The 22,754-nt window shown below is 35.0% G+C and overlaps 5 protein-coding genes across 8 annotated transcripts; 2 read left to right on the top strand and 3 right to left on the bottom strand.

Annotated features, from left to right (window-relative positions):
- The first annotated feature begins 2,506 nt into the window (after positions 1-2,506).
- Positions 2,507-12,771, top strand: LOC107262950 (cyclin-dependent kinase 10). Of its 3 annotated transcripts, XM_015729685.2 has the most exons (7): positions 2,507-2,656; positions 9,943-10,097; positions 10,181-10,781; positions 10,865-11,161; positions 11,241-11,374; positions 11,451-11,509; positions 12,511-12,771. In XM_015729685.2, the coding sequence occupies exons 1-6, from the start codon at positions 2,620-2,622 to the stop codon at positions 11,484-11,486; spliced, it is 1,260 nt and encodes a 419-aa protein (XP_015585171.1). In that variant the 5' UTR covers positions 2,507-2,619; the 3' UTR covers positions 11,487-11,509; positions 12,511-12,771. The 3 variants fall into 3 exon arrangements, with proteins under 3 accessions (XP_015585171.1, XP_015585161.1, XP_015585181.1); XM_015729675.2 differs by lacking the exon at positions 12,511-12,771 and having other exon boundaries at positions 11,451-11,734; XM_015729695.2 differs by lacking the exons at positions 2,507-2,656; positions 12,511-12,771 and adding an exon at positions 9,485-9,658 and having other exon boundaries at positions 11,451-11,734.
- Positions 3,641-9,286, bottom strand: LOC107262795 (claspin). Of its 2 annotated transcripts, XM_015729344.2 has the most exons (8): positions 8,433-9,283; positions 8,197-8,343; positions 7,905-8,113; positions 4,744-7,754; positions 4,511-4,644; positions 4,211-4,426; positions 3,931-4,131; positions 3,641-3,862 (listed from the first exon to the last, which is right to left on the bottom strand). In XM_015729344.2, exons 1-8 carry the CDS (start codon positions 9,129-9,131, stop codon positions 3,758-3,760), a joined length of 4,722 nt encoding a protein of 1,573 aa, XP_015584830.1. In that variant the 5' UTR covers positions 9,132-9,283; the 3' UTR covers positions 3,641-3,757. The 2 variants fall into 2 exon arrangements, 1 of the variants encoding a protein (XP_015584830.1); XR_003058834.1 differs by lacking the exons at positions 3,641-3,862; positions 3,931-4,131 and having other exon boundaries at positions 4,286-4,426; positions 4,744-4,803; positions 4,859-7,754; positions 8,433-9,286.
- On the bottom strand, positions 11,813-13,457 carry LOC107262980 (ejaculatory bulb-specific protein 3). Its single transcript, XM_015729745.2, has 2 exons — positions 12,765-13,457; positions 11,813-12,133 (listed from the first exon to the last, which is right to left on the bottom strand). Exons 1-2 carry the CDS (start codon positions 12,943-12,945, stop codon positions 11,943-11,945), a joined length of 372 nt encoding a protein of 123 aa, XP_015585231.1. The 5' UTR covers positions 12,946-13,457; the 3' UTR covers positions 11,813-11,942.
- A 1,151-nt stretch (positions 13,458-14,608) lies between these two features.
- Positions 14,609-15,608, bottom strand: LOC107262986 (ejaculatory bulb-specific protein 3). The gene is made up of 2 exons (XM_015729758.2): positions 15,146-15,608; positions 14,609-15,016 (listed from the first exon to the last, which is right to left on the bottom strand). Exons 1-2 carry the CDS (start codon positions 15,306-15,308, stop codon positions 14,868-14,870), a joined length of 312 nt encoding a protein of 103 aa, XP_015585244.1. The 5' UTR covers positions 15,309-15,608; the 3' UTR covers positions 14,609-14,867.
- A 1,353-nt stretch (positions 15,609-16,961) lies between these two features.
- Positions 16,962-22,753, top strand: LOC107262807 (GON-4-like protein). Its single transcript, XM_025081786.1, has 15 exons — positions 16,962-17,395; positions 17,476-17,775; positions 17,964-18,235; positions 18,315-18,490; positions 18,573-18,772; positions 18,851-19,168; positions 19,261-19,453; positions 19,517-19,642; positions 19,710-20,369; positions 20,448-20,604; positions 20,687-21,296; positions 21,375-21,603; positions 21,667-22,228; positions 22,308-22,555; positions 22,615-22,753. Exons 1-15 carry the CDS (start codon positions 16,962-16,964, stop codon positions 22,663-22,665), a joined length of 4,536 nt encoding a protein of 1,511 aa, XP_024937554.1. The 3' UTR covers positions 22,666-22,753.
- Position 22,754: the final 1 nt, after the last annotated feature.

Below are 22,754 nucleotides of genomic sequence, written 5' to 3'. Positions count from 1 at the left end.
TAGTTGAATTCTCATTCACGTTCAACACAAATTATCTGAATGCTTCAACACTATGTTCTTTCAATCATCAGAATCAATTACTCTTCAGTCTCATGGTCCATGTTTTTCATAAGATTTCAATTTTCCATTTCTCATACATTAAATCATACTTCATACTCTTTAGTATACATATGAAATACCAACAATCGTGCCAACAAAGACTAAGAAAGAAAAAACCATTTATACCCTTAATCCTACTCCCTTTCCCCTTCTTAAGTTCAACCACTGTGTCTCGACTGATGTCTATATACCCGTTTCACGTTCAACCCTACAATTGCCACCAAGGGGTGTTCTACTGTACCATGTATTAATCAATCCTCTCGAAGTCAGATAGCTAAACTACTCTCTTGTCTATTCCGTGGCGTGGAAAGCACTACAATTACAAAATTGTATTCGACACACGTTTACCTATATCTACACTGTACTCAGTGCACTCTATTATAAGTTCCAGGAAAGTAAACTGTGCTACATAAAATTAATTAACTCTGAAGTTACTTTCGGAGCTCCGGAAAATTCGTATTAAAAAAAGCCGATTAAAAATTTCACTTCTGAACAAATTGCAAAATAGCAAGTCTCTTGTCTCTTTAGTAAATGCACATATGCTATTAGATTATTATTATTCTTTTTATTCGCGTGATATGATAACCGTAAGTTTCTTCAACGCTCCTGAATTGAATGCACCATTATAATCTTTTGAGCTGATTAGGTAATTAGTGGTCGGGCACGTTCGAGTATTAGTTGTAAATAATTTCGCGATATGAGCGACGGCTTCGTATGGTATGGTTCGTCTGCTGTATTCTCTCATATGTTCTCTGTATGTGCTGAGCCGATTCTCTCGGTTAATCTGCACCCCTGAGGGATTCCCGGAGGCTGGACAATCACGCTGTAATTGGACGAGTGCACTCGAGATGCTCTCAAGACGTTGATCAAAGAACGGCGACAAGTCTACAATCAACGCAATTATTATCAATTATTATTTGTCAATCTGTTCGACAAGATTATGTGCACTGCTCTAATAATTTTAGATTCTTTTATCGTCTTATCCGGTTTTACCTTAAAACACTATTAATCGTCCACACGCTCAGTACAATTAGTAATGTGGTATACAGGCAAGGACTCGTACAATTCTGTGTTACCATTGGCCAAATGCATATGAATTTCTACTGTAGCGTAGAAAATGGTGAAATTAACGTGAGATAGAATGGATCGATACAGATTTTCCATGACTATTTCATTGGCTACGTGGTTGACCAGACCGTGGTAAAGTATTTTGTTTTAATACTTTGGATTATCGCTAGAAAAAAAATAATCACATTAAAACGGAAAAGTTTAATCATAAAACATGCAGATGATAAAATACACAGTGCTTACTTGATAAAATAAATTTTGCGCAAAGTATATTAATGAATATCGAAAATTCATATGTTTAATTCATATATGTCCAGATATACGATCGTATAGAGACTGAATGCCATATGTAAATAGTTCGATTGCTTTTTCATTACTTAAAAAAGAACTCCGGGAAATCATAATTTAAATATGTCCTTCGTGCACCCTCGTCTCAGGACTTATTTTCAAGGCGAAATTACATGCTTTCTTGAAAATGAGTAAATATTCTTCGACCATAACACATCTACGCTTGTCAACCGTAATCTCTATGTTTACCGTCAACGGCGAATATGTCTTTTGCTGGGAAGGAGAAACCAAATGAAAAGAAACCATAACTTTAAAGCCTCCGTTTCTGTAGGTACTTATTGTATATGCAAAGGCTCCACCGTACACATAAGTCGATCGTATAAGCCTACGCTTATTTCTTCCTTGAATATTGCAGAGGTTTAGGTTAATTACTTACATCAGGTTGGTACCATCTGTCCGTTACGTAATATTACGTTTACGGTGGATAAAATTTTTACGAACAGTAAAAAAACAAGGCTGACTCTCACACTACCAATCATACCTTGAACCTCAAAACTGTAGAATTGATTTAATAGCAGGATACGGTATCTTTTAAAGATTGGAAATACGTTAATTCAAAATTACATGTCAGTACAATTTATTTCGAATCACCCACTAGACAAAAAGACAGTAGGCCAATGTAAATAACTTGGTAAAGAAAAATGAAATGCAGGTAGGTAAAGACACTTTGGCTATAGCTATAAGTGAGTGTATGTATATGTATGGATATATATAAGCTTTTTACCTAGGGAGACTGTAGCGCGTTTTGCCCTGTCGGTACGGTAAGCAAAGCCCCGGGAACGGGATAGTTCTACATATTTGATGCGATTTTAATGTGTCCTTGCTAGGCTCCTGCCTGCTCACCAGCATCCCTTCGCTTCCATTCGGTGGCAGAGGAGCGAGTGCTGTGATGCCCTAATCGGCTTACGCAACAAACCACCCTTATCCTTCGTCTCTGAGTCTATCCTGCCGAACATCTCTACCCTCGATGGCTGGTACCCATTTTCCAACATCTCCGCAGTCTAAGCGACAGCTATTACTTTGTGGTTTACTTGGATACCTTTCTGAGACATGGTGGAAAATACTTTGCCTTCTTTTGAACCTTGTAGACTGTGACGTGCAACGATGGACTCTTCGACGCATTATGAGCTGAAAGACATACGTGGGTATTTATTGTGAATATGTTATTACGGGTCAAGTCATTTCCTGTGGACATTTTAGAAAGGTTACCAATCCCCTGACTATTTCATTCGATCGAAATCGTTTTACTAACTGAGGTCCTTCACCTTATGCTATAACGGCTTCCTCGATGAGCATTTTAAGTAGGGTTATGTTGTTCCCGATGCTTACTCGGTACCTATGCCCCACCTTTACTGTGTTTACCCAGTGCACGAGAGGCATAAGGTTGCCCTAGGCCAGGATGTGCATTATTGGCTAGAGTTACATTAAACATACACAGCTAGCGTAGTATCGTTCCTCTTTTTCTATGTCGTCGTATCGCTCACCGTGTTTCCATATAATGTTATTCGCAGGGCCGTGATGTAATCGGATGCTTTCGCTCAACGGGAATATATACGTTTTGTAGATGAAATCTTAACAGGGAATCCTACATTTTAATTATTAAAAATTTCTCAGTTAGGGATTCATTATTTTAAATAGACTGGATTACTGTTACTGAGCTTTGTGTACTTGGTTCTAAATGGCTTGAGTAATACGATATATTGACAAAGCGGTACCTTCTGATCTTCTGTTTTACACCAGGTGGGTTACTTAACATTTTGTCATTGTCTAATTCGTACTAGACAGTCGAACAGGAACTAGTTTCCATTTTCAGGTGAATGACCCTTGGCTACATTTTTCTTTAGGGTTGCATGATTTTTTTTAAGGGTGTTCAATTTATTATTTAATTCTGTCTGTACGTTATTCTACGATTTTTTAGCGAACCTGGGAAAAGATATAATTTCCGATGTACGGTAGGAGTGTACTACTGGAAAGGCGTGTGTCAGACGATGTAGTGTAAGTAGTAATTAGCAGGTTTAAACAAATTTCAAAGGAGTGAAATGTAGTGATAGAAGTCTTAATTATGGAACGATCGAATTACAATGGAATTTAGAAGCGGGATAATAAAAATGTTACAATACGCGTGTATCATTGCAAAAGATATCTCTTTTATTTACATCCTTGAATAAATGGTCTACAATAATAATTATATTTTTTATATTTACTATATTTAAAAAATTAGACTTTCTTACATGCGCGTTATTTATAAAAATAGTTTCTTTCCCTTTGACGTCGATGCTTCGATTTTCTTTTTTTTCGCAGTTCTGGGTGTTACTCCTGCGTTGGATTTTCTTTTACGAGTCTGTAACTAATGAAATTGATTAACATATTATAGTGCAACATGAGAAATACTTGATATAGTTATCCTAGACGTACGTTATTATCTGAGATATTTTCGTCGGTCGTTTCTTGATTTTCTTCATCGTTTTTGATTGCTGGACTCACGTGCGCAAATACAAAATTTCTACTATTTTTGGCACCGCAAATTGTTGTCTCTGTATTTTGATTTACCATTGCAGCCAAACGCGCTAACGATTCTTCTCCTCTGGCTAGGAAAGAGCCACGCTTCACTGCAGTCTGTAAATACGAATTATATAGTTCTCGTTCCAAATTAAAAATCGAAGGGTCTTGAATACTTGATAAACTGTAGGCTTACTCGTAATATCGAAGACTTTGCCCCAATCGTAGGACTATCTAACAAATCCAAAATAGTACGTGGCATTATTGGGTCTGTTGACTTAGACAGCCCATTTGAACTATCTTGACTCCCGCTTTGAACGCATTTGCGTTTTTGTAATGCCTTCATACCTAATTTAAAAAACTGACTGCTTCCCATATCCTCCTCAATATCATCCTTTATCTCGCCTGATTTCTATATCAAAATAAATAGTTCGTTCAATAATGAATTATATTAATAATGTAATAAAAAATCAATTTACTGTATCGATATAAATACCTTTTTCTCCTCTAAAAACTTTTCTCTTTCAAGTCGTAGTTTACGCCATTGTAATTCGTTCTCCTCCTCTGTAATTTCTAATGTTGCATCAGCGTTATCGCCTAATGGATTATTGACGTCCTCTCCAAAGTTATCTAATTACAAAATGATTATTTAATATCATTGATGATCGTAATTATCGATAATAGTTGGATTATAGGAAATAATAAAAATTTCCAATATCAATAAATTACCCATATTCTTCCATCTAAATTTTCTTTCGCGACCAGCGCCATCAGTATACAAGTCACCATCTTCAAAAAGTAATTCTTTGATCATCCTAACGTTTCTCTGATCATCATCTAGTACCTGTCTCATGTGAATTCTTCCCAATTGATCTTTCATTTGATTTTCATCAATCTCCTCATTGTCACCCTCTTCGTACTCAAGCTTATCCAAATCTTTTTCATCCTCATCTGCGGAACCCCATTCACTCTCGCTCAACTCTGCTTCATTCTCCAGAAATGTTGCTGCGACTTTCTTTATTTCTTTCTTTGGTACGACCACGATTTCATTCTCTTCTGAGTCGTAATCAATATATTTCTCTTCGTTTTCGAGCTCGCAATTTTCCTCTTGCTCCTCCTCATCTTCGTCCACTTCGGTTAAACGCTCAGCGTCACTATCTTCTTCGTCAGACAATTCTAATTTCTTCACCTTCTTCTTCGTTAGCTTCTTCTTCTTAACTATTTCATCATTAGTATCTCTAAGAATCTCCTCTTCCTCATCGGTAGAAACGACTCTCAGTGCTGTCCAAGGAGTCTCGGACTTCTTATTCTTAATGGGACTCTTCACAGATAACTGAGAATTCTTTTCCAATGTCAGTCTTGTACTCTCAGATGAATCTTCCTCAATGTCAACACGAGAATTCTCTTCCTGGTTCTCCTGTGATTGCTGCGTAGAAAAAGATCCTGAGAAAATATTCAATAATTGCACTTCTGAAGATTTTGTCTGCATAGAAGAATCTAATAAAGCAGATAGATCTTTTTCAATGTTTTCTGTTGCAGTAAATCTTCCTGAACACACTTCCATTAGTTCTTCATCTTTAACTAATTCTGTATCCTCTTCAAATAACTTTTTCTGCGGGCCAATACGTTTATCCAAACTACGATCGCCTAAGCTTTTAATTACTGGTGTTTTCTCTGTAGACGGCAGATCAGTAATTGGTAGAGAGTAAACATCATTGGTTGGAGTTTGTTTCTTGGCAGATTCCATATGAGTATTCAAAGCTGTCAATTGTGTTATCGGAGAGACAAAACTGAGGCAATTTGTTGTAACCAATGGTGTTTGGCACGCTTGACTTCTTATATCACTTGTGTTATTGCGTGGTTGAAAAGCAGGAAGTTCATCCTCTTCGTCACTTATCCAGTCATTATTACCATCTGTGTCAAACATATCTATGTCGGTTTTAGTTCTAGTAAAAGAAGGTTTTTCAGTGTTAACGGTCTTATCGTCAGATTGTGTTGATTCATTTGAATTTTCATCAAACGCCTTTACAATTCTCTTTCGTTTTCTTGCTTCATGCAAACCATCTTCCTTTGTATCATCTTCATCGTCATCATCATCCTCATCTTCATCTTGCTCCTGTTCTTCCTGGTCCTCCTCATGCTCATCTTCTTCTTCATCGTAATCAATTTCTTTCTCTTCGTTATTAACATTTCTTTCCTTCTCACAGTATTCGTCTTCATCATCATCATCATCCCCAGTTTTTTGTATGTCCTCCTCATCACTAACTTCTGCTTCGTTATCCAAAAAAGGACAGTTTTTCTTTTGTTTGTTTTCCCTAAGAGGCATATCATCTTCTTCCGGTTCACTTTCCCCACTGCCACTAAGTTCTTCTATCTCTTCTTCTAGTTCCTCGTCGTCCATTCCGCAAGTACTTTTCTCATCACCATACAGTTCCTTTTCCAACGTCTTCATTTCCTGTTCCTTCTGTTCCCATTCTTCAGTACGTTTAGTAAACATTTTCTGTTTCAGTTCTTCCCTTAGACGTACATGTTTTGCCCCAGGTTTATTCAGTTCTGAATCATTCTTTTCACCCTCTATTTTGTACGGGATAACTTGCTTTGTTGCGGTTACGCCATCAGCAGTGATCTCCGTATGTATCACAGTTACGTCTGTAACAGTTTCAGCTTTGTTTATAATAGCAGTGTGTTTTAAAAATCTATTCATCAAATTATTTACACCTTCTTTACTTGGCTTGACATCCTGCGAGAAGTCAATGACCATTCCTGAGATTCCTCTCAACGTAGGCCTAACATTTGGGACATTTGGCAATATTTTTTTCTTTATAGCACTTGGTTTTTCTATTGGTATATCATCTTCAAATTCAGGGAACGGTAATCCATATACGTGACCAATAGGTGTTGATAATTCAGTTTCCTCCATCTTAGATGAATCTGATTTATCAACTTGATTAATTACTGAACTTGTGCTTATATTATCTTTCTTATTTAATTTAGCCAATTCTTTATTACTTATAAATGGCGTTTCGGAAATCGTATTGTTCGCAGGTAATGATTCCTTATCTTTGACATGTTGTTGCTCGTCAGGTTCAACAATTTTAACATCATCTTTTGCCATTTCTAATAGAATATCGTCATCTGCTTCCACCAAATTATCTGTCTCTTTTAGAGTGTTTTCTTTAACATTACTCTTATTAATTTCGTCTTCCAGCGATTTTATTAATGTATCGATTGTGTCCGACTGACCGTCGTCATTATTTCGATTTTGTAATGTATCAGGCGTATTTGATTCCTGTATGTCTTTCCTCTTTGTATTGGAGTCAGTGTCATCCTGATAATCATTCCCAAATAATTGTCTTGGAACACTGACTTCCTTTAACCCATGTTTATATTCCTTAACAGGCTTTTGAATATTTTCCTCCTGCTCTTCTGTCTCAACATTCTCCTGCTCATTTATTTCTTCCGAGTCTAGGCCAAACAATTTCCGTGGAACTCCAAGTTCATAAGTCCCTTGTCGAATTATTTCTTTCTTATTGTGAGCGTTCTGTACGTTGCCGTTCATCATTTTTTGCGTTTCCTCGATATCTGTACTATCTGCGTTGTTTGAAACTGTTGTGAGATCATTTGTAACATTAATATGTACAGGCGTTTCTTTTGGTAATTCTTTATCATTTGTTTCTTCTTCTGAATCAGAAGATTTGTAAAAGAGTTCTGCCTCTTTTTCCTTCTCTTTCAGAACTTGGCTGTACAAAACAAAAATAAAAGATTACGCTAACATAAAATAATGTAAAAACATAAATTGTTAATTGTAACAGGTTCAACAACGAATTAAAATAAATATTTTGAAGGTTTAATGAATTTCAATGAATTAAGGAATACAATAGTTTGTTTACCTCACTATATTTGAAGACATTCTGACTTTAGCAGCAGTAGTTGGTGCTTTGGGGAGGGTAGAAACAAGTTTTCTTCTGTTTAGAAACTCTTGTAAAGTCCTTTGTTTAGGTCTATGATAAGGTAAAGAAACATTTGACTCTCGTACAAGCCGTTGACTTTCGCTCCTTATTTGTCTCATTGCTTCTTCCTTCGATGACCTTGCAGTTTGCTGTATTAAAATATTATTTCAATAATATAAAATTTCAAGCGCCCATAAATGTGTATTTTATTTATTATTTACACATGTAATACCGTTCTCTTTTTAGTTGCCTTTTTCAGTATCTGCTCAGCAGATTTTTGATCATTGTGATCTTCTTCAGCGAAGTCATTTCGAGTATTCTGATTATTATCGTCATCAGAATCAGAATCTATTAAGTCATTGATCTTATTTCCATTTGGCTACAAATAATTTGTTAAATATATCAATTCCTACCATAATTGTACTTAGATTATGAAAGCTAGAATTGGAAAAATGTATTTCTAGTTACCTTTGACTTTTGTACTGATTTGTCTGAATCAGAATTACTTGTAATGCTGTGGTTCTCATCATCACCATCATTTTTAATACCAGAAGGTTCGTCCGCGTCAGAATCACTGTCCAGAATTCTCCGACTTTTACTATAGGAAACTTTTGTATATTTCAATGGATTTGTACCAATAGTTGCACCAGGATTAAAATCATCTTTTGGAGTATTATCCTTCTGTTGAAACAACGATGAGAAGTCCTCATCCTCCGATTCACTGTCTACAATGCTTAACATGTTTTTGTGTATTGATTTTTGTATGTCATCATCCCCATCATCAGGAATCACGTCTTCGCTGTTCATTGATATAAGTTCACCGATATCTTCCTCAGTTTTACTAATATGATTATTTCCACATATGGAATCTATTAATACAGTTTCTTCACTGACCCTCTTTGCATTTTCTAACTTGTTATCTGTCATTTCAAATGTTGTTTCATTCTTATTATTCTCCAAGACATTTGTTAATATCTGTATACTATCATTCTTATCCTGATTCTTGGAATTATCAATTTCATTCTCCTTTGAGTTGTCCTTAGACAGCATGTCTGATTCATTATTGAATGGATTTGTTATGATGCTATTACTGTCAGTGACATTCATTGTATCACTTTTATTAATTTCACTAGTTTGAATAATCGCTGTTTCAACAATAGTCGTCATTTTTCCCGCAAAATTATTATTATTTACACAAAATGCAATTGCGCTCCAAATTCATTACTGCCACAGTACCTACTTTTTTGACAGCCACAGCTCTTGATTCCGCGCCAAAAACGTATATTATTCCGGGATTCAAGATACAGAAGGAAATGTAAGGGGTAATTCACATGTTGTGGATCATTGGAAAAAGTAATAAATTTTGGGAAATGTGAAGATGCCATTGGTTTACAAAATTTACCAACTGATCTTATAGCCAATAGTCTATTCACATTGAATACTATTGGTTAATACCGAATATTAGCTGAATCGGAGACACATTTGTCAGGCTTACCAATAGATTCTGAGGCGAATTTTAATTCTAGTAATTTTCATTATGTTCATTGTTCCACAATTATTAAACAAACTTATTCATGTGTATTTGAACGCATCGATAGATTGTGTATGAAAAGTGAAAGCTATATTGCAAAAGAGCACTGATTTTCCTTCAGCAAATATTCCACATTAAAAATTCATAGTCAATATGACGAAAGGTATTTCTAAAAGATATTTTTTGCAGTTTTGTCGGCAAATTAGGTTATATTAAATTATGCTCTAAACCAATTTTGTATTCAATAATTTACTTCTATTACGTTTTCAATATTTATATAAATTTATGATCGTTAGGTTTTTGAACACTAAAGTAGAATATACTGTTTTTTAATGTCTTGAATATTATTGATTCTCCCATGTATTTAAAGAATTATTATATTACTTAACTTTAATTTGTAATAAGTAGTGGGTGATGCAGGCTTTACTATTGTCCATACTATTTCAGAAGAAAATATGGGGAAGAAGTCGGGAGAACATCTTGACACTGATAAAAAAGCATCATCCGATGCTGGACCAGACCCCTCTGCTCCAATTACAAGAAAAGGAGTCTTAACATCATTCTTAACTGGCAAACCTATGGAAATACCAGAACAAGATATTGTAATTCAAAGCTAGATATTATTTTGTATTGTTAAATATGCTTAGTATTTATCAAAGTGATAATTTTGACATTTTCTCTACAGCTCGGTAAATGCAGATTTGTATCGGAATTTGAAAAACTTAATCGCATTGGAGAAGGCACCTATGGAATTGTGTACCGAGCAAGAGACACTAAAACTGACAAAGTTGTAGCTTTAAAAAAAGTTCGTATGGAGCATGAAAAGGATGGTTTGCCAGTAAGCGGCCTTAGAGAAATTAGCGTACTTCTATCATGCCGTCATGAAAATATAGTACACTTGAAAGAAGTAGTCGTAGGACGAAGTTTGGAAAGTATATTTCTTGCAATGGAATACTGTGAACAAGACTTAGCCAGCTTATTGGATAATATGCAATCACCCTTCTCTGAGAGTCAAGTGAAATGCATCGTTCTACAAGTCCTTAAGGGTTTACATTATTTACATCATAATTTCATTGTACACAGAGATTTGAAAGTATCAAATCTCTTAATGACAGATAAGGGTTGCGTAAAAATCGCAGACTTTGGTTTGGCAAGATGGTTCGGGTTGCCATTAAAACCAATGACTCCAAGAGTTGTAACTCTGTGGTACAGAGCTCCTGAATTATTACTACAAGCTAAAACGCAAACGACATCAGTTGATATGTGGGCGGCTGGTTGTATTTTAGGTAAGTAAATATAATGATACCCATAAATTTAAATAATCTAGTTCAACGTTTCCTGTAAAAGACCTTTTCATTTCAAATTTCAGGAGAATTATTAGGACACAGACCGCTTTTACCAGGAAGATCTGAAATCGCTCAGCTCGAATTAATTGTAGACTTGTTAGGAACGCCTAGCGAAGCTATTTGGCCAGAATTCAATTCGTTACCTGCGCTACAAAACTTTACATTGAAGCAGCAGCCTTACAACAACTTGAAACAAAGATTTCCATGGCTAAGTGCTGCTGGTTTAAGACTGTTAAACTTCCTCTTCATGTACGATCCGAAAAAACGGGCAACAGCCGAAGAATGTCTTCAAAGTAGCTACTTCAAGGAAGCACCCCTACGTTAGAATCTAAACACTGTTTTTCTTTCTGCCTGAGATGTATCTTGAAAATTGACTGACACAATTATTTTTCTTTATAGCATGCGATCCGAAATTGATGCCAACATTCCCCCAACATAGAAACATGAAGAAAGCAAGTCAACCAAAAGAAACTCGTGAACAGGAAACTGCTGTTCCAGATCAAACGAGTAATCTTCCAGCAATTTCTGATCTTGTATGTATATACCTTGTTCAAGCTATTACTATAATTCTCATAGTTTACACACAATATCTTCTATCGATTATTTCAGCTTGGATCATTAGTCAAAAAGAGACGTGTGGATTAAGAAGCAATACCAAAACCACTAAGGTAGCTTTCTATATGTGTTTACCTTTCATTAGCATGAAGCGTTATCAAGTATTCAAGAGAATTTCATTAATTCATACCTACAGATATGTGATGTGAATATCCCACATACTACACGATTGTTTAATACCTGTAAAGCGCGCATCATTATAGTAAACTAATTAAGGTTTTTGTATTAAAAAAAAAAGATACCTTCAAGCAAATGAACAATTCAATAATACACGACAATGCCAGTTGTGATTTTTTACATGCCTATCCTAATCGTAATTATCTTCTTTCTTCTTTTTTTGCAAAATAAGAAACATGCATGTTTTACAAGTTTCGTTTATTACGAACATAATTTACAAAATGCAAAGTATTAGAACACAGTATCATCTGTTTCAAAGAAAACATTTAATTTTCATCATCGTACGGTCAATCGCGCCCACTCCTGAGTTTAGACCTTCTTGGCAGCTTCCATCGCGTCAAACCGTTTCTTGTATTCTCCTTGAGGATCATACTTGGTGATGAGACGATCCCAATCTCTCGGTCTTTTTGTGCGAAGGTGATTTATGACTTTCTCAGCAGTGGCTCTTTGTTTTTCATTGCACTTGGTGCACCCAGTCGCTAAAGCATCTGGTAGAGTTTCTAAAATCAAAACCAAACAAATGCATTATCTCTACTAATTGTAAGCAAATCTAGTTACATCCTTGACGAAGTAATCAATTTTCATCTTGCAAAAACAATAAATTCTCCAGATATATATAATGAATAATAACAAATGCACATTAGGAATTTTAACACGATCCGTAGACAATAGCCTGTCTGATTGCCTTACAAAATTTAATTACATGAGATATCCTTATAGGTCCTGCATTGAATTATTTGTATTGTCCTTGTACTCGCTTTTTCACGAGAGTCATCATTGATTAGCTAAACATACGTCATCGTGAACTTCGATATTAAAGATTAATATTGCAATTATTCTACTATATAATCGTAAAAGTTTATATTTATTTAACAAGGAACGAAATGCTGCGTGGCCGCCTAGAGACTGCACAACTTAACCCAGTACAACTCAAGCGAGAAAGTTCAAAGTGGGCCTTATGCAATCAGTGAGAGTATGTTGAACTCTGTTGCAACTGCAGATGCACACAGGCGTAATAAGATAAAAAGGTAGCACTCGAAAGATGAATGAACATAAAACACTATACAATATTCGAAACAACCAATCGAAACAAGAAAAGACAAAACTCATGTAAAACAGAAAAATACATACTTTTCAATTCTCGTCCTTCAGCGGTGCAGGATCCCTCATCCAGCATACAACGAATATAATTAGTAAGGACTCGGCTGTTAGACAAGATCCTCTCAACGTCTATGTCGTCGTATTTGCTTGGATATTTCTCAGCAGCAAAAGCTGCAGTCACCAAAACGAGGAGGATGAGACACGCCTTCATTTTATATTCTCTTCTTATTCCTTCAAAGAAGCTCACCAGTGTTTCAACGATTTAGAAATTTCTTCCTGGGATCCTCCCTTGTTTAGTTACCACAAAAATTCTGTACTTCCACACAGTATAGAATGACTTTCCTTATTGTTTTATTTTTTAACCAATGACTGCACGATATCAAAGAAGAAAGGCTTTCTCAAAAAAAAGAGACTCTCGAAGGACTATGAAGCAAGTGTTCACGGCAAATGTTGAGGGACCAAGTGGCCGTCGTGCAACGCTACCTTTTATATAGTTGAGTATGCACTGGAGGGGTCTCTTTCTATAATGGCTCACGCACATCAGATGCTAAATACACATGGACGTGCAGGCTGTTACAAGAATGCATTGAACCCCCTTCCCTTGTGGTTACTTAAACAAGATTAAACGAAGGAATACCCGCCTTGTGTACTCATCCGGAGCCTACGTTCATTTGGCTGGGATTTTATGAAAATTTAACGTGACTTTGAACCGAAGACGTGTTGAGCGTGAACTAGATTTCCATCTATTATACTATTTGCGCATTGCTGCCTTTGATTCGTACTACGTCAATCAAGGTTTGGTTGTTGTACCAGTATAATTCAGGTGTAAACTTCATATATGCGTTCAATGTATCTGTGACGCTTTTAAAAGCAGTAGCCAAATCATTGTTAAAGAATTCGTGAATTTTCCTTGTTTCTCTTATTCCCTTTCCACTTTTGTAACGCATGTAAACCTTTGGTGCATGTCAAGTGGCAAAGATGCTAATAAAGTTTGCCAATGGCAATAGACGTATACTATCGTATAATTTATTTTGCAGAAAATCAATAGAGCTTCGTTCAGAATGCATTGGTATTTTAACATTTGTCATTTATTGCTTGGTGCATTACCTTTATGAAGTACCATTAGAACGGTTTGGCAGTGTTATTCGTATGCCGGATGCATCGAGGTTTTGACCTACTTTATTCTCTGATTGCATAAGAAGAAACTTGATGCTATATCTGGATCTTCAATTTGATGTTTCGAATCGTCATTCTAAAGTATTAGAAAAATATATTAACTAAAGGTTAAATTCTGTAAAATACTGAGGTGAATTTATTCACTCTTATTTCATTCTTTAGTGTTTTCAGTAATTCTTGAAACTGCTGTGCATTGACCAATGCACATTCAAGTATGGCGCCAGACACTTACCAGGGACTCTTCTTCTAAAGTATCTTCAGCATTAAGAGCACTCTTTTCAATGTTACTCAGAAAGAACTAGAAATACTGCCGAGACTTTTTGAATGAAAAAGTTAATGCATACCTAAAAACCTTTATAGAATGGATAAGCACGAATCGACTTACAGCAAGAAATCAACGAGCGTTCTATTCTTTGAAAATGAAGGCATAGATCAATCGGTTCGATAAACCGGTAAGCGTTCGTGTTTTTCCTTTCTCGTTATTCTGGTAAAAACACGCGTCCTTAATGGGATGTGACGAAATACGAACGTGCGTGAAAGGAGAAAGTAAAGTGAAGAGAAGAAGAACGAAGAGACAAAGACATGGAAATTCAAAATTCAAATTATGGAAAAGTCCATCACATACATTTTTGTTCACACGTACCTGGTATGAACTTATTTAATTTACTATTGTAATTATGCAACGAAGTATTAAATTATTGAAACGTTAAACAAAAATTTATTTTGTCCATTTTACTCAATCCTAATGGCTTCACGTATGCTGGTCCAGATCGATTCGTCTATACGACATCATTCCACTTTATTTATATGAACGAAAGTCTGTAATTAATTTCTTTGACAATTATATCGCTAGAATGTATATAACGAGACACAAAAATTAAAATGAATAACAGTACGATTTATTCTTATTATAAATATAACTTTTCAGTGCTTAATATTTATATCTAAATGCAATTTTCAACCCTGACGTCCAGAAAAACGTTTAAGAATGATGCGCCATTCGTTGGGATAACGTTGTTTCATAAAATCGACCAGTTTCCGAGCATTCTGAGCCTGTTGGGGAGAGCATCGTGAGCACTGATTATTCAGTACTTCCGGTAGCAAAACTGCAAATATAAAATAATCATTAAACCGTCATTAATCAGAATAACGACACTGGAGCAAATTCAAACTTCAGCCGTTAGCAATAAACGGCACTACATTTTTAAGTATTTACATGACAATGTATAAATTACCTTTGATCTGCTGTCCTATTCTATCACACGATCCTTTACCGACTACACAATTAATCTGTTTCTCGACATAATTTCTGTCGTTCAGTAAAAGAGAAATATCCTGTGCCTGGCACAGAGCAAAAACTCCTACGACCACAGCAACCAATAACAGTTGAGTTCTCATTATAATAAAGCGTAGGCAAACACCAGATTGAACTGTGCCCTACTGGTTGAAGTACTTTAAGCGAATGATTACGTTGACGAACTTTATAGTCACGTTATTTAAAATAAATCAACATAATTCAGTAGTCTTGCCTCTTGGGTCAACAGTTCACGCGAGACTGTCTTGTCTTAAGATTTACAACCCCTTATATATGTGACCCTCACTTCCCTGCTACCGTTAATTAGCCTCCAGGTATTTGGAAACACAAGGTAAACTTTCCGATAACTGTATCGCTTGAACTGATATTTTCTTTGAAAGTCTATTTCGTCTGGTGTCCTTGCAGGGAGAGATGTTTAATATTAGATGGGCGTGTGGACAATAGCCGCTCTTACTGAATCTATTAATGACTTTGGATCATTAAAAATATGTTGTGCAGAGACATATATGTATGGCGTATACATACGTGCTGCAAATATTGTTGATGCTATTATAACAAACTCAATGAATCAGGTTGTCCTCGGCTTACAGTTATCGGTATTGTATGTTAAATATTTATTCTCTTGTACTAGGACGTACTAGCTTATTATATTGTGTATAATTCCTTCGATTTGATCGAGTCTTGCAATTGGTCACATATGAAATAAGTGAAGTGATGTTTGATTTGTGTTTCTTTTACACACTACGAAATTATTTCGTTATAGCTTTGATTTACACATATTTCTAGCAAATGAAAAACAATTGTGTTGTAATATTCACTGCGGCGATTTATTACTGAAAAATATTGCAGTGTCTTTAGAAACTATTTAACTCTATCTTAGGTAATAATGACAATGACCATTCGACAGAAACAATTCAAGGACAATTTATATAGAATACTCTAAAAATTTGTTGAGATAAAAATAGTTCTCTTTTACGTAGGAGGATTTATTAATATAAATTTTGACATCATTGCATAAACTTTGTTCCTTGTGCTTACGTTTTTTTATAAATTCATAAGATTCCCACTAGTTGCTTTCTTCGCGCCTAAATGGATGATGGCGTTGTGTGACACAAACGAGCACAAACGTCAAAACTTCATAAATTAACATTCGATAAAGCATAACAAAACTGTGGATGGAATCATAACTTTTGAGTAAGGAGTAATATTTCAATTGTAATGAGATTAACGTAGTTGTGACCATGATATTTTGTAATATGAATCAAATGGTTGAAATAGAATTTAAGTTTGCATGTTTTTCTTAGAGAATCAGTTTTTGTTTGAAATTTGTAAAGTATTTGACGATTATTCGGCGTATTAATTATCTATAAATTTCTTAGAACTATTCAGGTCGTATAAATTATCCTTTAATTATTTGAGAAGGGAAATAAATACTCATATAACCTTTCTTAATTACTGGTTAAAAGATTCCTATATTTCAATATATTCTTCCATTGGTTTTTACAGGTTTTACACTCAAAAAGTATCTAAAATAATAGTGTATGTAAGCTGTGGTAGTTGAAATGAATTTATTACCTATGGCTCAGTTTTGTATTGGTTTGAATCAGTTTGAATAAACTGATAATATTGAAAAATATTGTATCATCAAGACAAATTGAGACAATACTTTATTGATTATAGTTAATCTTGTAATTATTGAATTGAAATCAGACAAAGTAATTGACATTTGTGAAAACATGGATTTGTCAAATAAAGATAATATGAATGGAAAACATAGGCAGAATAAACGCAGTGACCAAGAGTCTTCAGATGAATACAACGTTTCATTTTCATTTAACATTGACTTAGATGTTATTCATAATGATGTATCTTCTGACTCTGAGACAGCAGAGTTACAAATAGATGTGTCTGAAGTTGATAATTATGAGATACCAAACAAACTCAAGAGGGATACAATTGATGAACCTTCTGTTATCAATGAAATGGAAGAAGAAATTGAAAGGCAGTTAGATGCAAAAGCTGCAAAGACTAATTTGACTGCTACAAACGTGAAAAATATTTTGAAACATGTTATCACTAATGAACATGTAATGGCTATGGTTAAAAAAAAGTTGCAAAATACAGATGATGATATTATGTTTGTGCCAAAACTTACGCGAGCTAAAGCCAAGTACGTACCCCTTAAGTAATATTAATCCCAACATTCTTTTGTAAAGATATTAAATTCTTAAGATTATTGTGTTCCAACAGAGAATTGGCAATGTCACAGCCAAATATACCATGGCCTATTACACCAGCTAAGAAGACAAATATATCAGAGGTGCAAGTTTTAATTGAAAAAGAATTATCTGAAGATTCATCAGATGAGGAATATAAACCTGATCAGGATCAGCAAAGCGACGATGAAAGAGAAACTGAAAATTCGATTGGTAGTGATTTGGATTCTCAACCAGCTACACCAGCTGCTCATGTACATTTATCTCCTACACCAGAAGAATTGAAAACACTTGACATCCAATATGATTCTGATGGAATTTTTAAGATCCCTGGGTAAATACAGTTAACAATAATGTTTAAGGTGGTTCGATCATTGCAACAATGATTTTTTTACTTAAAAATCCTGGAATATTTTCTCAGTTGTTTTCTGCATTATTTAAACAATATATAATATGAAAATTGTTTAAATGATGAATCTCTGTCCAAGTAAATTTTTGTTTAAATACGTTTTTCGTTTTCAGAGTTCCTCATGTTCCTACAGAAGAAGAAAGTATTGGTCAGAGAACTCGATCCAAACTCTGTTTAAGTGAAACTCCATTAGAACAAATTGAACAAGCATTTGTTCCACCTGACATTACAACAGATATGTATGATTGGGACTGTGAGATCGATGAAGATTGGGATAATTTCCTCAAAGAATTCACTCAACCACTTACACAAGAACCTATAGTTGAAGACGATCCTGAGGCAGACCCTGAGTACAATATTTTGGATGATGAAGAATCTGATTTACGTGAGCAAAAAAAAATAAAAAAATTATGGACAATTTCCGATAGCAATGTATTTTAAATTATTTTCGATTATATTTACAGTGGATAAAGAGGAGCTTCGAATTGACAAAGCTGTAAAAGTTACCCGAAAAGAATTGAATAATTTAGTGGCTGAACTATTTGAATTTGCGGATATGTTCTCAAAAAAGGAACAGGATGTACCAAAAAAGAAGAAATTGAATGATTGTTCTAGTACTTCAGTGGGAAATATTGCATCAGTAAGAAACAGAAATTTGTCCTATACCATTTTTAGTTACATTTGACTGATTCGTCACAAGTAATAATTTCATGCGATTATAGGATGTGTCAATGACAGAACTTCTGCCTACTGTACCAGAGTCGGAATTACCAAAGTTAGTGAATACCGAACAGCGTCATTTACTAGCTATACAATTTCAACAACATGTTCAATTTATGGCACAGCATTTTGTTATGACATATATGCATCCTGATTTAGATGCTCATGCGAAAACATGTAAAGATAACTTGAACAGTATTAGGTAATACTCATCTATTGAAGTACTGAAAATTACTACGCAATAGAATACCTATAATAACAACTTTTCATTATTGAATAGATATTTAGGTAACGGACCCAACTCTGCGTTTAACGTGAGAAACTTATCAGAAGCTCTAAAGCTGGTTTCAGATTGGGAAGCAAAATTCATAGATCACAAATTCAAAGAGGAGTATACAACTATGGTGATAGAAGAGTCTGCATTAACACAAATAAGTTTGGAAAATAGCCGCAAATATGTTCCAAAGTTTCATCCAGAATTGAAAAAACTATTTGTCGAATCTAAAGCACTAATGCATCCGCAGTTATTACCTCATATCCCTTTTAGAAAGGAGCATAAGATACGTTTAAAATCATTATATGTCAAGCCAGAAGAAAGGTGAGTAGAAGATTAAATAATATTTAACTTTCGATTTTAATTAAACAACTATACTAATTTATTTACGATTGCTTGGTGCTTTATTTTCTCAGCTTAATTGCATTAGGTTTGGAACAGTTCATGCCGCTGGTATCCTCTAAAACTAGCAAATTTAAAAACAAAAAATTTGATCTTATCGATTCAATATGGCTTATTATCGAGTATCTGTTACCAGGAAGACAGTTAGATTCCCTAAATAATTATATTAAGAAAAAACGTCAAAATTCCCAATCAAATCCTATTAAGGTATGTTTTTTAGTTAAAGCATTGAAATTTTCATGAGAATTCACTTTTTAATTTTTTTTCTAGCATTATTTTTTATTAGGGGCTGCTCCTAGAACGATACATTACATTATGATAGATTGCGATTTGAAAGCACCTAAAGAACAATCGATTAGTCTATTACCAACGCCATGGCAAAACTATCTTAATGGAGTAAGTTATTATACATGAGTAAATGCATCACAAATATTTCACTATATTGTATTACTTTTTATATTAGGTAGAACAACCAGAACTTTATACACCGTCCAGACGGAAACAATTATTGGATACTTATTTTGGGGTTATTGCAAAGGAGAAGAATAATTTGATTGAACCGATCGATAATCACATTTCTATTGATCAAAATTTGCGTAATGTCGTCGTAAACATGTTACCAAATATGCCACCTCTTAACACCGCTCCTAAACCTAAATCTCAAACCAAAAAGAATACAGCTAGCGCATCCAGATCTACTGAAAATGATCAATCAAACCCAAACGTTGAGGATCCAGCGTTGAATTTAAACATAGATCAGCATGTAACAAGTACAGAGTCTGCGTCTTGTACTCACAGTTTACAAAAACTGAATTTGTCAAGGACTGCAGGAAAAATGATGATGCCTAACGAACTGCATAGTATAAAGAATGTTGATGCTTCCTCAGATAACAGCTCACTTTGCAGTTCTAAGAAGCTTGAGGAAACTAGTGATAACAGTAGATCACCAGGATTAAGAAAGACTACTCCTCGCCTGGCGAAGATTCGCAGTGCGCAAAATATGAAGTTGATGGCTCAGGTCTTAGGATCAAAGAATTTGTCTATGAACTGTGGTGGAATAAAAGCTAAAGGAAAAGGTGACTCGCAGAAGATCCTGGAGCAGCCATCTACATCGGCAAAAGGAGTAAGTTTGTTTTTCATTTTTTTTTAAATATATGAACGGTGCGTCAGATTAAAGAATAATTGGTACTTCGCCTAACAGGATAACGAAGATGAGATTGCAGAATTGATGTTAGCAAGTACAACAATAAAGAAAGATACAACTAGTAGGAAAAGAGCTAAACAAGCTCGAGAATTGGAAAATATAAAAAGATTATGCGAAGCGGATAATGATTTGAGTCATGAAGAAAGAGCGACAAGTAAGTTGATGTAGTATTGTGCTTCAGATCTAATTATCAAGAATAAATCATTCTTTTTCTTATGTAATATTTTATTTGATAGAATTTGCAGCATCCTATCTTCAAAAATTACATATGACACTAGAAGCCAGTAATCCAGAAACTTTTAAGGCAGTGATTAAATCCTATTTAGAATATAATGAAAAAATTGAAAACCTTTCCCAATTGGAGACCGATGAAATGTCTCAAGTAGGATCTAAAAATTCTCAATGCAGTAACTTCTCGAGTGATGACAAGAGAACTACTGCGCTATCATTACATGACGGTAAAGAAACTGCAGAAGGAACCATGAATACAAAGGACATGCTAGCCATTAACCTCTACAAAGATGTTTGCGAGAAGCTTCAAGATTACCCGGAAATGTGTACGGATTTTCTACTTTTTTTGAAGCCCCATCAAGCTGCCATGATTGGAAAGTCCGTTGAGCATACGATGCTACAGAAAATGAGGGAATTTATAAATGTAGCACAAACATATTTTGCAAAACAACCATCAAGACTTTCAAAAGTCATGCAAGCTATTACACAATTAGCTTCGGATCCCTATGTAACCCTAAAAAAAGCCCATGCAATTATGGGCCCTGTGCTTAAGGGTCATTCACTTGTTATGGATATGTTTCTGCAAGTACTACCAAGCGGAAAACCACCAGAAAGGTAATTAACACACGTGTAGACTAATAGTACTTCTATTAACTTGATACTAAATTTGTGTAAACTTTAATTTTTCGATAGTTTATTTGCACCAGACATGTTTGAGAATTTAACATGTCCACTGGGTCCCCATGACAAAACCAAAGTATATTCTGAAGATGCTCCTGAATTATATGAAAACATAGAAATACCTATATCAATATCTCAGGAAGAACGGTACGGGGGTGAAAATTGTAAATGTGAATGTCATAACTTGGACGACCCCAATCTTAAGGCTAGAAGTGAACATTGCGCGTCTTGCGGTACAAGGGTAAGATTTTATTTCTACATATGACCAAATAATTTCGTAATAATTATTTTTAATTTGTTTTAGTTTCTCAATGGAAGAATATATCTCCAAACGTCAGAAGGTCTGAGACCAGCAAAAATTACATTTCCTGGCACCGACGAGGAGAAGCTTGAAAATATAGCACGGATATCTTTAAAAGGAAACGAAAGATTCATTCCTGTCCCACCGACAAGAAGAAGAAGAAAATCTTCAAAGAATGATCAAGAGGAATCAAATCAAAAGCAATTATCCTCTAAGGGTTCGCCAACTAAAGATAGCGAGGACTGCGATAAAGCAATAGCCAAATCGAGAAGAGGTGGGAAGTCACCACCTAAATCAGCCGACCAAAAGAAGTTTCCGAAAAATATAGAAATGAGATCGCAATTTAAGGACTTTTCTTCAACTGCTAAGAAACGGCCAACCTCACCCGCGAAAACAAAGCGCGAAGAAAGGGCTGAGAAACGTGAGGCAAAATCTGAGATGAATAATTGGTTAAACATTGAAAATAAAGATGCTGGAAAGCAATTATCAGACTACAATGATTATTCAGACTCAATTTCAAAGTGCAAACGTCGCACAAACAGTGTATCAGAATATAATTCAGGAGGTAAGTCATTACGCTGCCAGAAAAATAATATAATACTACACTGTATATATATTTAGATTTTAATGTTTATGACGAATAGTTACAGATTCTGAGGCACAGGAGATGGTTATTGATCACGAAGAGACTGAGACTAATATAAGTCTCGAAAAAATGGACGTCTCTAGCGATTCAGAAGGCGATACATTAATACAGGAAGAAAATATTGTCAATGCGAGACCCTGGACAAGACAAGAAGATATGATTCTTTTACAAAGTGTCAAGAAAGAATATTCTGAGAATACGTTTCTCAATGTCAGTGAAACTTTGGGAGACAGAACTGTTCAGCAGGTATTCATTTCAGTGCAGCTTAGTAATCCAACATATTATACATTTAAACAATGCTTTAGGTAAAGGAGCGATGTCACGTATTACTTTCGCTGCTACAAAAGATGTCATAAGAATTTCACACCTTTAGTTTTACGTTTGCTGGTAAGTACATTCACGAAAAGTGTCTACGTTTTTATAGTCGGTAAAGAAAAACATAACA

The sequence above is a fragment of the Cephus cinctus genome, unplaced genomic scaffold (genome assembly GCF_000341935.2).
Source record: "Cephus cinctus unplaced genomic scaffold, Ccin1 Ccin1_scaffold0013, whole genome shotgun sequence".
Taxonomy (NCBI): domain Eukaryota; kingdom Metazoa; phylum Arthropoda; class Insecta; order Hymenoptera; family Cephidae; genus Cephus; species Cephus cinctus.
This window is presented reverse-complemented; position numbering and strand designations above follow the sequence as displayed.